The sequence below is a fragment of the Vigna umbellata genome, chromosome 2, assembly GCF_029865625.1.
Source record: "Vigna umbellata cultivar VRB3 chromosome 2, Vumbellata_1.0, whole genome shotgun sequence".
NCBI classification, from domain to species: domain Eukaryota; kingdom Viridiplantae; phylum Streptophyta; class Magnoliopsida; order Fabales; family Fabaceae; genus Vigna; species Vigna umbellata.
Genome location: NC_142166.1, coordinates 248019 through 259248, shown reverse-complemented (window position 1 = coordinate 259248; position 11230 = coordinate 248019). Strand labels below are relative to the sequence as shown.

At 32.9% G+C, this 11230-nt stretch overlaps 2 protein-coding genes across 2 annotated transcripts; one reads left to right on the top strand and one right to left on the bottom strand.

Moving 5' to 3' along the window:
- Positions 1-2396: 2396 nt before the first annotated feature.
- On the top strand, positions 2397-4130 carry LOC148203093 (protein PHLOEM PROTEIN 2-LIKE A1-like). The gene is made up of 3 exons (XM_088106459.1): positions 2397-2813; positions 3395-3513; positions 3671-4130. Exons 1-3 carry the CDS (start codon positions 2454-2456, stop codon positions 4038-4040), a joined length of 849 nt encoding a protein of 282 aa, XP_087962585.1. The 5' UTR covers positions 2397-2453; the 3' UTR covers positions 4041-4130.
- Positions 4131-5223: 1093 nt separating this feature from the next.
- LOC148203092 (lecithin-cholesterol acyltransferase-like 4) lies at positions 5224-10963 on the bottom strand. Its single transcript, XM_088105643.1, has 11 exons — positions 10575-10963; positions 9688-9779; positions 9484-9602; positions 8967-9102; positions 8829-8880; positions 8353-8453; positions 7577-7759; positions 6729-6886; positions 6560-6614; positions 6067-6120; positions 5224-5919 (listed from the first exon to the last, which is right to left on the bottom strand). Exons 1-11 carry the CDS (start codon positions 10819-10821, stop codon positions 5512-5514), a joined length of 1605 nt encoding a protein of 534 aa, XP_087961769.1. The 5' UTR covers positions 10822-10963; the 3' UTR covers positions 5224-5511.
- Positions 10964-11230: the final 267 nt, after the last annotated feature.

Below are 11230 nucleotides of genomic sequence, written 5' to 3'. Positions count from 1 at the left end.
ATCCATTTTTCACCTTTTCCACCGATTAAACACCATTCTACCGATTGATTCTTCGATTAGCGCCATTCTCACTGTTCAATCTCCATTTCACACCGAATAATCGATTCATTTTATGTTTTCCCCCTTTCTTAGGGTTCCAACTATCCATTTTAGGGTTCTTCGTGTTTCTAGGGGTCTGAAGCAAGGAAGGAAGTTGAGGAATGAGTGAAGAGAAAGAGTGAATAGTGGGATCCTTGCAGGTGTTCCCAAATCACAAAAATGGCGATGCTTTGGAAGGTATCATCCTCACTCTTCCTTTCACTCTCCCTCAAACCTAAACTCATCTACCCCACCAATGCCTTTCTGATTTCTCGTTCAACCTCCACCACCTCAAAGCACAAGACGCAGAACGCAAAAGCAGGGTTGGCCAAAGAAAACTACAGACCGCACTAATAGACCACACACCACACTAAGACCGATCGCTACTAAGAGACCACACACCCCACTAAGACCGATCGCTACTAAGAGACCACACACCCCACTAAGATCGATCGCTACTAAAAGACCAAACACCCCACTAAGACCGATTACTATGACTAAACAGAATATTAGTACGACCGATCGGTCATTAACTGAAAAGCTCTATAGAAGTAGAACTCAGTTAGGACCGAACACAAGAAGAAAGCCGAAAGGTCAATGAATGACACTCGGCGATCTGCATAATTCTGTAGAATAACTGCAGAATTATGATCAACAACTATCTTCATTAATTTACTACAACTTTCCAACTTCTAATCCTCCAAACATGATTCATATACCCATTTACGCCTATCCGAAGGTACCTAAAATCGTTCTAACATCATCCCAAAGAGTCTCATACCAGATTTCACTCCCAACCCCAAACTCTCATTTTCGTATACCCACTTCCTTAAGATCAGAACAGACCAGACACTTATGCAGAGAAACTCCAACCAGTTCACAGGTTCCAACATTCACAAATTCAACACAATTCAATCAAACATTCAAGTCACACACATGCAACCATCCAAACAGTAATTTCATACATAGAATGACAATTAAATTAACTAGCTTCCCTTACCTCTTAATTGAACGAAATCTTCTACCCTTCCAGAAATTTGCTCACACTTCCAGAAAATCCCAAGAACACCTATAGCTCACTGATTGATGAGGATAGACCACCAAAAGACCAGAAATGTGATCAGAAATGGGAAGAAGAAGTTGATGAACACATGCAACCAGAAACTTAGCTTGCATGTGTCAAAAAGTTTCGAAATCTCACAAGAGCTCAAGAAATTGAGACTTACTAGCTCTAAACAAGACTTTGATCGGTAGAAAATGATGTTTTTGACTCCAAGATTACTTAAGTTCGGTCTGATTGAAAATCAGATGAAGTAAGATGAGAGATTTTTAGAGAGAATGAGGAGAAAAGAAAAGAGAAGAAGATTTGGAAAGAAATGGTTGTATCAGAAAATGGGACGAACATTTAAAATTTTTCTTTATATAGTAATATTATTTTAATATAAATCATTCAGACTCATTATTCCCATACATCTATCTACTCCAAAGTCTTTAAAATTCTCGGTTCTTACATTCTTAATGTATTTATTTGTAATATTTAAATTAAAAATCATGATTGATAACTTAAATAAAAGGAACTTTTCTAAAATTATTTTATTTAAGATTATAACTTTTCAAAAAACCCAAGTAAATCAATTTCAGCAACAGTGTGTTTATCCTTTAACGGAGAAATGTGAAGCTATCGTCTTTAACATTCTTTCGACGAAGGAATATAACACATTAATTGAACTTCTTGCTTAAAGACATTCCAGACAGCTTTATAAAATATTCTTATGCTTTCCGGATAAAGCTTTCAAGATAAATTCAATACAAATCTTATTAAAAATGTTTAAAAACTTTATGTTTCCAAAATAGATATTTTCAAAATGGTCTAAAGCCAAATTACGAAAACATACTTAATTATCTTGTTATTTTTTTATTTATTTAAAAAGATTACACTATCATCATAAATATTTACTCTAGACTCAAATATATAAAAAAAAAGGTAATTAATTTCACACAAATTATTCTTAATCTAATATCTTTTTCGTTTTTCTCGATATATACCCTTCAAGTTTACGAGGATTTCAAGTTTTAATAACAAAATTATTGTTTTCGGACCTAAACAAGGAGAGATAAGAAAAAGAGAGAAAGAAAAATAAATGTGATAATAAATAATAGATAAGAATATTGTCATATTTCTACAACCATATGTCAGCCTTTAATAATTATTAATTAAAGCTTTAAGTGGTTATAAGTTGTATATATCTCTCCTTTATCATAGAGCATATGGAATAAAAAAAGAAGAAGCAATAAGAATGGCTGAGAGGTAACATAGAATAAGTTCTAATCCTTATATAATTAGAAGATTAGGAAGGAAAGTAGAAGAAGAAAAAATGGGTGCTTCTCACTCTCAGGAAGAACAACAATCACAAACACAGTTTCAGCTACAATCACAACACCACCAACAGCAACAACCACAACCACAACCACAACCACATGAACCTGCGAGAAGGGAATCGTGGTCGTTGTCGCCTGAAGGCAACACAAAATCCTCCAAGAATACCACAAAGATGGTAAATAATGCCAAAACTGAATCTTCGATGCCAGTTAAACCATGGAATTTTCAAGGACCGATCCCACACAACTATGAACATATACTCAAGGATGCAGACTCTCCTGTTGCTAATTCTTCCAACTGGGGAAACCTGTTGGATCAGCTATATGCTGGGGTGTTCTTAGCTCACAAAACAAAGGCAAGTTCAATGTCATCTAGTTTCAAAGTATCTACTTTATAAACTGATTTTTTTATAATTGAATTACACTTAATTCTATTTTTTTAATATGGTATTACAATCATCCAAAACATATTTTAAAAAATTAGTTGTTTGATAATTGAGTTTAATATTTCCCCTACACTCAAAATATATATATATATATATATATATATTGTGATATAAAAAAATTGTATTGAAAATTTTACATAAAAAAAATATTAAATATAAGAAAATATAAATCTATTACTTTTATAAATCAAATTAAACTTCTCTTCATGTTACTTGTTCATGTTAGCTCTTTGTATAAATGGACATGTCTATAAGAAGTGTCTTTAAGAAGAGAAGTTTAATTTAAATTGGTTTTTAGCTCTTACACTTTAATAACCAAATTCAAAAAGATATGTTTTCATATTGGTTAAATCAGTCATAAAAGTTTTATGATTATTTGAACTATCCTTTATGTTGGTGCTGTTAATTAGAGTTTGAGATAATAACTCGATTTAAGATTATGATTTACTGACTGAACAATCTTTGGTGTGATTAACATTATTTGTGCACAGAAATATTGGGTAGAGAAGAAGTCCAACAGCAACTGTTTCGTGTTGTATGCAAGAGCACTCTCAATCACCTGGGCAGAAAATCAAAACTATTGGACATGGGAACAAAAGAAAGAAGAAAGGTAAGCATTCATTACTAGAAAAAAAGTTATTTTCTAGTATATATAAAAAGTTTTTGTGTAATAATGTTGTTAAATTATAAATAAGACGAATTTATAAATATAAATATATGCATAATTGAGAGAAACTTGGTAGATAAACTTGTTACGTGTGTTGCAGTGGTAGCATGATAGAGTTGGCTACACTGAAAAAGGTATGCTGGGTAGAAGTGCATGGGAAATTTGATATTGGAATGGTTTCACCAGGAGTTTTGTATCAAGTCTCATTTATTGTGATGTTGAAAGATTCAGCTAAAGGGTGGGAAATTCCTATAAATGTTAGACTTGTTCTTCCTGGAGGGAGGAAACAAGAGCAAAGGGAAAATTTAATGGACAAGTCAAGGGAAAGATGGATAGAGATTCGAGTAGGTGAGTTTGTGGCCTCTGAAAAAGATGCTGGCCAGATGGAGATCTCCATGTATGAATATGAAGGTGGCATGTGGAAAACTGGACTTCTCATTCAAGGTCTTTCCATCAAACCAAAGAATTAACATACACTTTCTACTTAACTTGTTTTTCTCATGGTTCTCTTTCTTTTTCTTCTATTCACAACTGTTTAATAAATTCTAAGTTACTGTTAAGATGGAATCGTCAAAGTAATCTCAAAATTTTACATTAACTTGTTACTTTTTATTTTATTTTATCACATTGATATGAACATGTGATATGGTATAATAACTCATCCATGTTTATTTGGTAAAAAAAATGACCCGTTATCAACACAAACGTGTTTATGGAGATAATTTTAAACTTTTACTTCAACTAGAGTGGTAGACAAAACTAAAAAAATTTCAAAAATAGAATCAAAACTTACAATACTATACAAATATTAAATATAATAATTTAAGATAACCATGAACTTAATTTTTTAAAGAAAATAAAATAATTTAATTAAAGGCGTAAATGTTAATTAAGTCAGTTTTTTCATATCTATTATTAATTAAAGACATTTATAGGATGACAACATAAGGTGGATTAGTCTATGTCCCTGTTTTACTAGTCAAATTTGGGCGCCTAAAATAGGGTGCGTCAGTATGTAATATCCGTATTTGATTTTTTTAAGGTAAAAAGAATAATTAAACTCGTCAATGTTAAATAAATCAAATTATTCATATTTATTATTAATATTTATGGACTAATTCTTGTGTATTTGTATTTTATTATTTTAAATATATATTTTTTTAATTCAAGACATCAAGGTTAAATAAATAAGTTTATCCATATTTATTATTAATATTTATGGGACCAACTGTTCATATCTATTTAGTCTTTTAGTTTCTTAATTATGATAATTATATTTTATCTTAACTCATTAGATGTTTTCATTGTTGTTTTCTGTGTGTATTTGTTTGAGAAATAAGTTGTAGGTATATAATGATTTATGTTATTTTTATTCATATAAATATATATATATATATATATTAATTTTTTCAATCCTAGTTTTTAATTAATTATATTTGCATTAATGTTCGTCAACTATTGGGAATGTATATTTTACATTTCCAAATAAATGAAAGATACCACCAAGAAATACCATGGTTGCAGGAAATGGGCTAAAAAAATTCCTTGCCTCCATTCTTGTTTTCTTCCTCTTTACTGAAAATAAACTTTCCTTTGAACAAAAATAAAATACAAACATACTGGAGAAAAACGTACAAAAATGCAAAAAGTATATACAAAAACGAACTTTATACATAGCATGCCGCCATTGACATAGGAAGTTAAGAATGTCACAAATACGGTATTCATACGATTCACATTATATACAAGAGTGTCAGGAAGATGGTATTCATTTTCACAACAGATACAGAAGGTTCACAAATATCATACATGAAACAGTGGAATATGGCACAGCAAATCAAAAGAATATCACTATATACACACAAGAGATGCCAACCATAATGAATTATAAAGAAATTATTCCCTCCACTCCAAGTTAGTCGTACTTCAACAGAATGTGATTCACAAGGCATCAACTGAAACAGCCAGAGCATTCAGTTGAACATGTTTACTGTCAGTGCCTGGGTGAATAACCAGGGTAGCATGAGCCTCAGAGTAAGATTGATTGGCTCCTTCATGTGAAACTGATATGGAGCAAATTTTATCCGATGTATTACTCAGGTCATCTTGGTCCTTGGAAATAATTTCCCATTCCTCTTTTAGGGATGCTACTTCAACACCCTTCTCTTTATACCTCTCCATTTCAAAAGCAGTAGGTAGAATCACAAAGTCATTGAGGGGATTGTAAAAGGGATCAGGAACTCCAGCCTTCAGCCAGTGCTTGATAAGCCGGAATACATGTGGCTCCCGAAGGATACCCCGATGTTCACCTGGCACTCCAACCCTAGCCTCAGCATTAAGACCATCAGCCTGCATTTAGGTTTAATCAAAATATACTTTGGGCTTTAGCTCAATTACTCCTAACAGTAATGCCACATAATATCAAGAAAACTAACATGTAATTAGATCAGACATATCAATTGTACAAGGATTGCGTATATAGGAAAATAAGCAAACCTTGGCTGATTCTATAGGAACTGTTCCATCTCCATCCACAAATACATATTTGGCCTGGGTTTTAAGAAAGATGAAAGTAAGCATGGTCTACCAAAGCAAAGAAAAGTATACATATGATGTGGAGAAATAATTTACAAAGATTTAGCATAAAAGATTATCGAATAAAAATACTTGAACTATATCACACCAGAAAGATAAGTGAGATAACGTTATGAAGTCAAGAGGTTGTCATGTTCCAAAGTCAGGCATACCACAAGGGCTTTAAAAACAAATTATTTAAATTTAACAATTCTCTTAGCCTACAGTTTATTGACTAATCAAATACAGACGGAGAAAATGCAGATGGATCCGGACTTTCCTTCAGAAATAAAAATAATAATGCATAACCTGGGCAATGGATATTGTGTGCACCATACCATACAACTCTCCGTCTCATTCAAGACAAAGCATGAATCATGAAACAAGTATTTAACACAATCACAAATGTACTGACCTGGAAATAACGTAGCTTCTGCAGATCTGTGACAGGCTTGTCCCCACTCCCAAAACTGTAGAATGATAGTTGTGTCAAGTGACGACTCACATGTTTCCAAAAGAATTATAAATATTGGCCTGTTCAAGGGTAACCATGATAATATACAAAGAATTGATAGAGGCATTACCAAACACTATGAGGTGTCTCAAGATTGGTCCCATAAATATTGTAAAATTTAACTTGTGAGGGAAGTTTGGCAGAAGATAGAATCTCCCATGTTTTGTTTGCCCAATTAAGGATATCCAAGTTGAAGGGCAGGGATATATCCTCACCATCATAATTAACCTGGATCACAGTTAGAGATATATATAAATAAACATCCTAGATGACTAGATCTTGAATAGCAACAACACCAGCATTCCTTAAATGCATTAATGTATTCTACAGAAATCCACCACTCCACTTTCCCCGACCCTGGCATAAATAAAGATGAGTAAATTAAATTGACACTCCCAGCAGTTTTGTTAAGTTTCTCCCAATATCATCATTTCTTCTACCCGTTCACTGCCTAATTAATTGTTTTGAAAACATTACACTGATATCCTTTATGCATTACACTAACACCCTTTATACATTAAGCTAACCCTTTAATTGCTTGAAAATCATTAAGAGAAGTTGTTGTGAATAATAGAAAAGTACAGCGGTTGTGTGCAATGTCAAGAAATCACAAGGGGTGTGTAACTGTAAATTATTCTAAATATTTCCTTAAACTAGGAGAGGGTAGAGACCAAGTTAAAGTTCCAAGTTCATCTCTAGATATGAAAAAGGCAAAGCATCTTTAAATTATGTTTTCTTCCATCCCAAGTTATCCATTAATCATTATTTGTAGATTTTACTAGTCAACAGCAAAAAGTGTCCAATGCTCCAAAAATAAAATTTAAACTATAATGCATTCAGTTTCATCGAAATTTCATACTCAAATTTAATGAAGTTCCATTATTGTCCATGCTGTGCAAGTTAACACAGTTAACTTACAGTGTTATTTACAAGAGCTTGCTTCAAAATCTCAATGCTGTCACATGGTGGATATGACTCCAGAACAACATGTGATTTCCCTTCAGAATCATGTCTCTCACGCCACAATTCCAGAACAGGAACATGTTCCCAATGAAAATTAGGACAACCTCTCAGTTCATAGACCGATGGACATTCAATAAGCTGTGATTGGAACAAACTAAAATAAATAATTTACAATATTGAAGTATCTAAATACAAAAATTAGAAAGAGAGAACACGATTAATCAAAATGCATACAAAAACAATGCAAGACTATGCTTTAGATAATCTTTTTTCAAAAGGGAGCAGCACAAACAACAGAAAGAGAGAAGACCATCCAACAACACATACACTGGAAAATCAGAACATGCAGACTATATCAGAAGATCATACAAAAGATGAAAAGCAATCCATTAATAAAATAACTTTTACAAAACCATAAATAATAACAGAGAAAACTATCATTATATTTCTTTTCTACCAAATTAGGTCACTAAATTATTTTTCCTTCTAATGTAATCATAGTTTTAGAAAACATAATTGTGAAGTGTGGTTAGTAATTAAGCAATTCCGTTATTTGACTTTGATTCAGGAAGAGGTCATCATCACTGCTTTTCAATATTTTCAGACTGGTTAATAAACACTTAATCCACACTTTGGCCAGTAGCCATTGCTGAATGGTAAGGATAAATTGCCGACACAGTGGATAAACAAATTCAAAGAACAAATCCAGAAAACAAATAACTGATATATACCAACTGGTGCATGCTCCATTTGGAAATAAAAAGGTTCTGTTCCCATCCTTCCACAAATGACATTCCATTTAAAAAGGTAGCATTGGTGCTTCCAGGTGCACCTGCATGAATGTGATTGTATAACTACACCATCATGCACTTTCCATTGCAAAAACAAATAAATAGAAAACCCTTAACCAGATGAAACAGAACACATGAAAGCAATAAAAGAAAATTATTAAATTATACAATTCAAATCATATCTAGGTTAAATCAAGTGAAAAGACAGTAGTGATCTGTTATGCACTATGTTTTTCCATTAACTATTTAAGCATATGAAGAAAATATGGCATTGCCTTCAAATATACTAAACAAGGGAAACAAATTTCTAATAGACCTATCATTACAAATTGCATTGAAATGCTAAAAGAATCATTCATCAAATATCCTTAATTATAAGTCCATACTTTTGATAAATACAAAATAGAATTACTAACCCTGGAATGGTGCAGTAATCGCAACCCAGTTCTTAACATATTTCTCAAAAATCTGAGGAAGGTAACAAAAAAATATAGTCATGTATCAGCAGTAGATAAAATAAAACCAAAATAAGAAGCTTATCAGAGATGTTTTACATCACTTTGCAGGCACATGAAGCATTTGACCAAAAGACCACCCATAGAATGACTAATGATGTTTATCTTCTTCCCCCCTGCAGCATTATAAATTGACTCTAATTTTGCACCCAACCGATCCATTGTTTCCTGCAACCTAGATGATATAAACAGAGAAGTTGTAAGAAAAATTGCCTTCACTTTGTTTGAGTAAATACTTGTTAGAGATCTTATCCTTGGGTGAGAAATCAAACCACCAGTAAACCAATAATCAAAAGAAACACTTGAGAGACATCAATCAGATTAAATTCCATTTGGACAATTATAATTCACTTTAGGCTGATCAAAATTTCACTTCTTCAGACAAATGTTCCTTTAATAAAAATAAAACAAATTATAAAACTAGTGAATTCTTTACAAAGAATCAATTCCATAAAAAACATGAGATAGTTTTTACATGCAGAAAGATGTAGTTAAATAATCTCATAAATTGTACATATGTGCCGAGTAGGATGTTTGAATTTCTTTAATTAGCTACCTGTTGCTTTGGCGAAAATCATATCCAAAGCCAAAAAGTGTCTTCCCCTCTTCAAATCCCCACTTACGCATTTCAACAATCATGTCATGGAAATAATACACACCCTCACTTCCAATCATCTGCTCAAAAGAATTATATACGATTCATGAATAAATTGGTTATCTGCGTTGCAAATATAAGCAACTCAGTATAAAACAGGCATACCAAATCAGGGTCCAAAATATCAATTGCATAGAGTCCATGCCTATCTTCAGGAATCATAATTGTTGAATTTGGATCCATGGACTCAGTTTTTCCTGGTTTCAAAGAAGATTATTGTGTATGTTCAGATCACCAATTTCAATTTTTTTCATGGCACACTCTTCAGCACAAAACACATGATTTCAGTAAAGAAATAAATAAACTGGGCAGGCACAGAAGCTTGGGTACGCGCAGGGCCATTTGGAAGAGCTTCTGCAGAGCTTGTTTGGAGTTATCATACAGAACTCAAGCTTAAAATTGAAGGCTGACTAAGAAGTAGCTAAAAATGTAATTAAGCTTTTGAAAGTGGCTCCTAAGCTTTTTATTTAGCTTTTGTTTGCACATCAAATTCGTGAGTCAGGTGACATTTTCATGTCAATAACATAAAAAGTATAACTCAGAAGCTACTATTTATAGCTTTTGCTTGATGAGAATCAAATAGTGCTACATGTTAAACCAAAAATATGGTCAACGAGTTTCATGGGGAAGCTTCAAAAGAGATAAGCTCTTACTGGAATAACTCTTATCAAACAAAAACTTAATTAAGCCGTTTATCCACATACGTCATTTTTCAATCATACAATACCTTGTTTCCCTGACTAACTATGGCCATTAATTAATTATAGGTAAGGGAGAAAAAAAACACAGCACAATTCCGTATTTTACCACATAAAGCTGAAATTTTAAATTTTTTAAAAGAAAAAAATAACACATACGCTGATCACATTTAACCTTTTTACTTTTCTTTAATCAGAAAAAATCTTCAGATAAATAAGCAACCGATGAAACAAAACAGCATCAGTTCAACTTCCAACGTGCTTAATTTATGTAAAATGAAAAATTAGGTCTACCGGTGGAAGGATCATAACGCGACCAAAGCTTGGTCTTCAACTTGTACTCGGCACTGAGGAAACGAACCCAAACGCGCTCCTGGCTCCCATCGGGGTCGCTAACGGCGTGTAAAATGGAGCCGCCGACACCGGGAACCAGTAAAACTGGGTCGAGATTAGGGTTGACGTAGGCCTCCGGCTGCGGCTTTTTCATCAATTTGAGCCACAGCTCCATGGTTTGGAGAATTTCGCCCAACAAGATCGCCATCAAGAATCAAGAGTTAGGGTTTGGAATTTTTGGATGATTTGGGGAAGGTGCTGTTATGTTCCGTTAAATGGTTATTTCTTCACGATAAGTGTTCCAGCACAACTCTGCGTTGCTAGGAAGGTTCAGAGTTTGAAGAAGAGAAACTATAGCGTGGAATTGAAGAAAATAATTAATTGCCACTTGTCATGTTTATTATGGTTACCATTAATCGTCCTTTGAAACAAAAACAACAAACTCAAGGGTATCTTAGTAAATATATTTATTAACAATCTAATCAAACTTTTAATTTTCTAGCTTCAATCATTTATTTAAAGAGAAATTACTATTTCCACCCCACCTTTCTTAAGTTTAACCTCAATGTTTTCTTTTAAAAAAACTGGTTTTAGAAAACATACCTGGAAGATTTTTT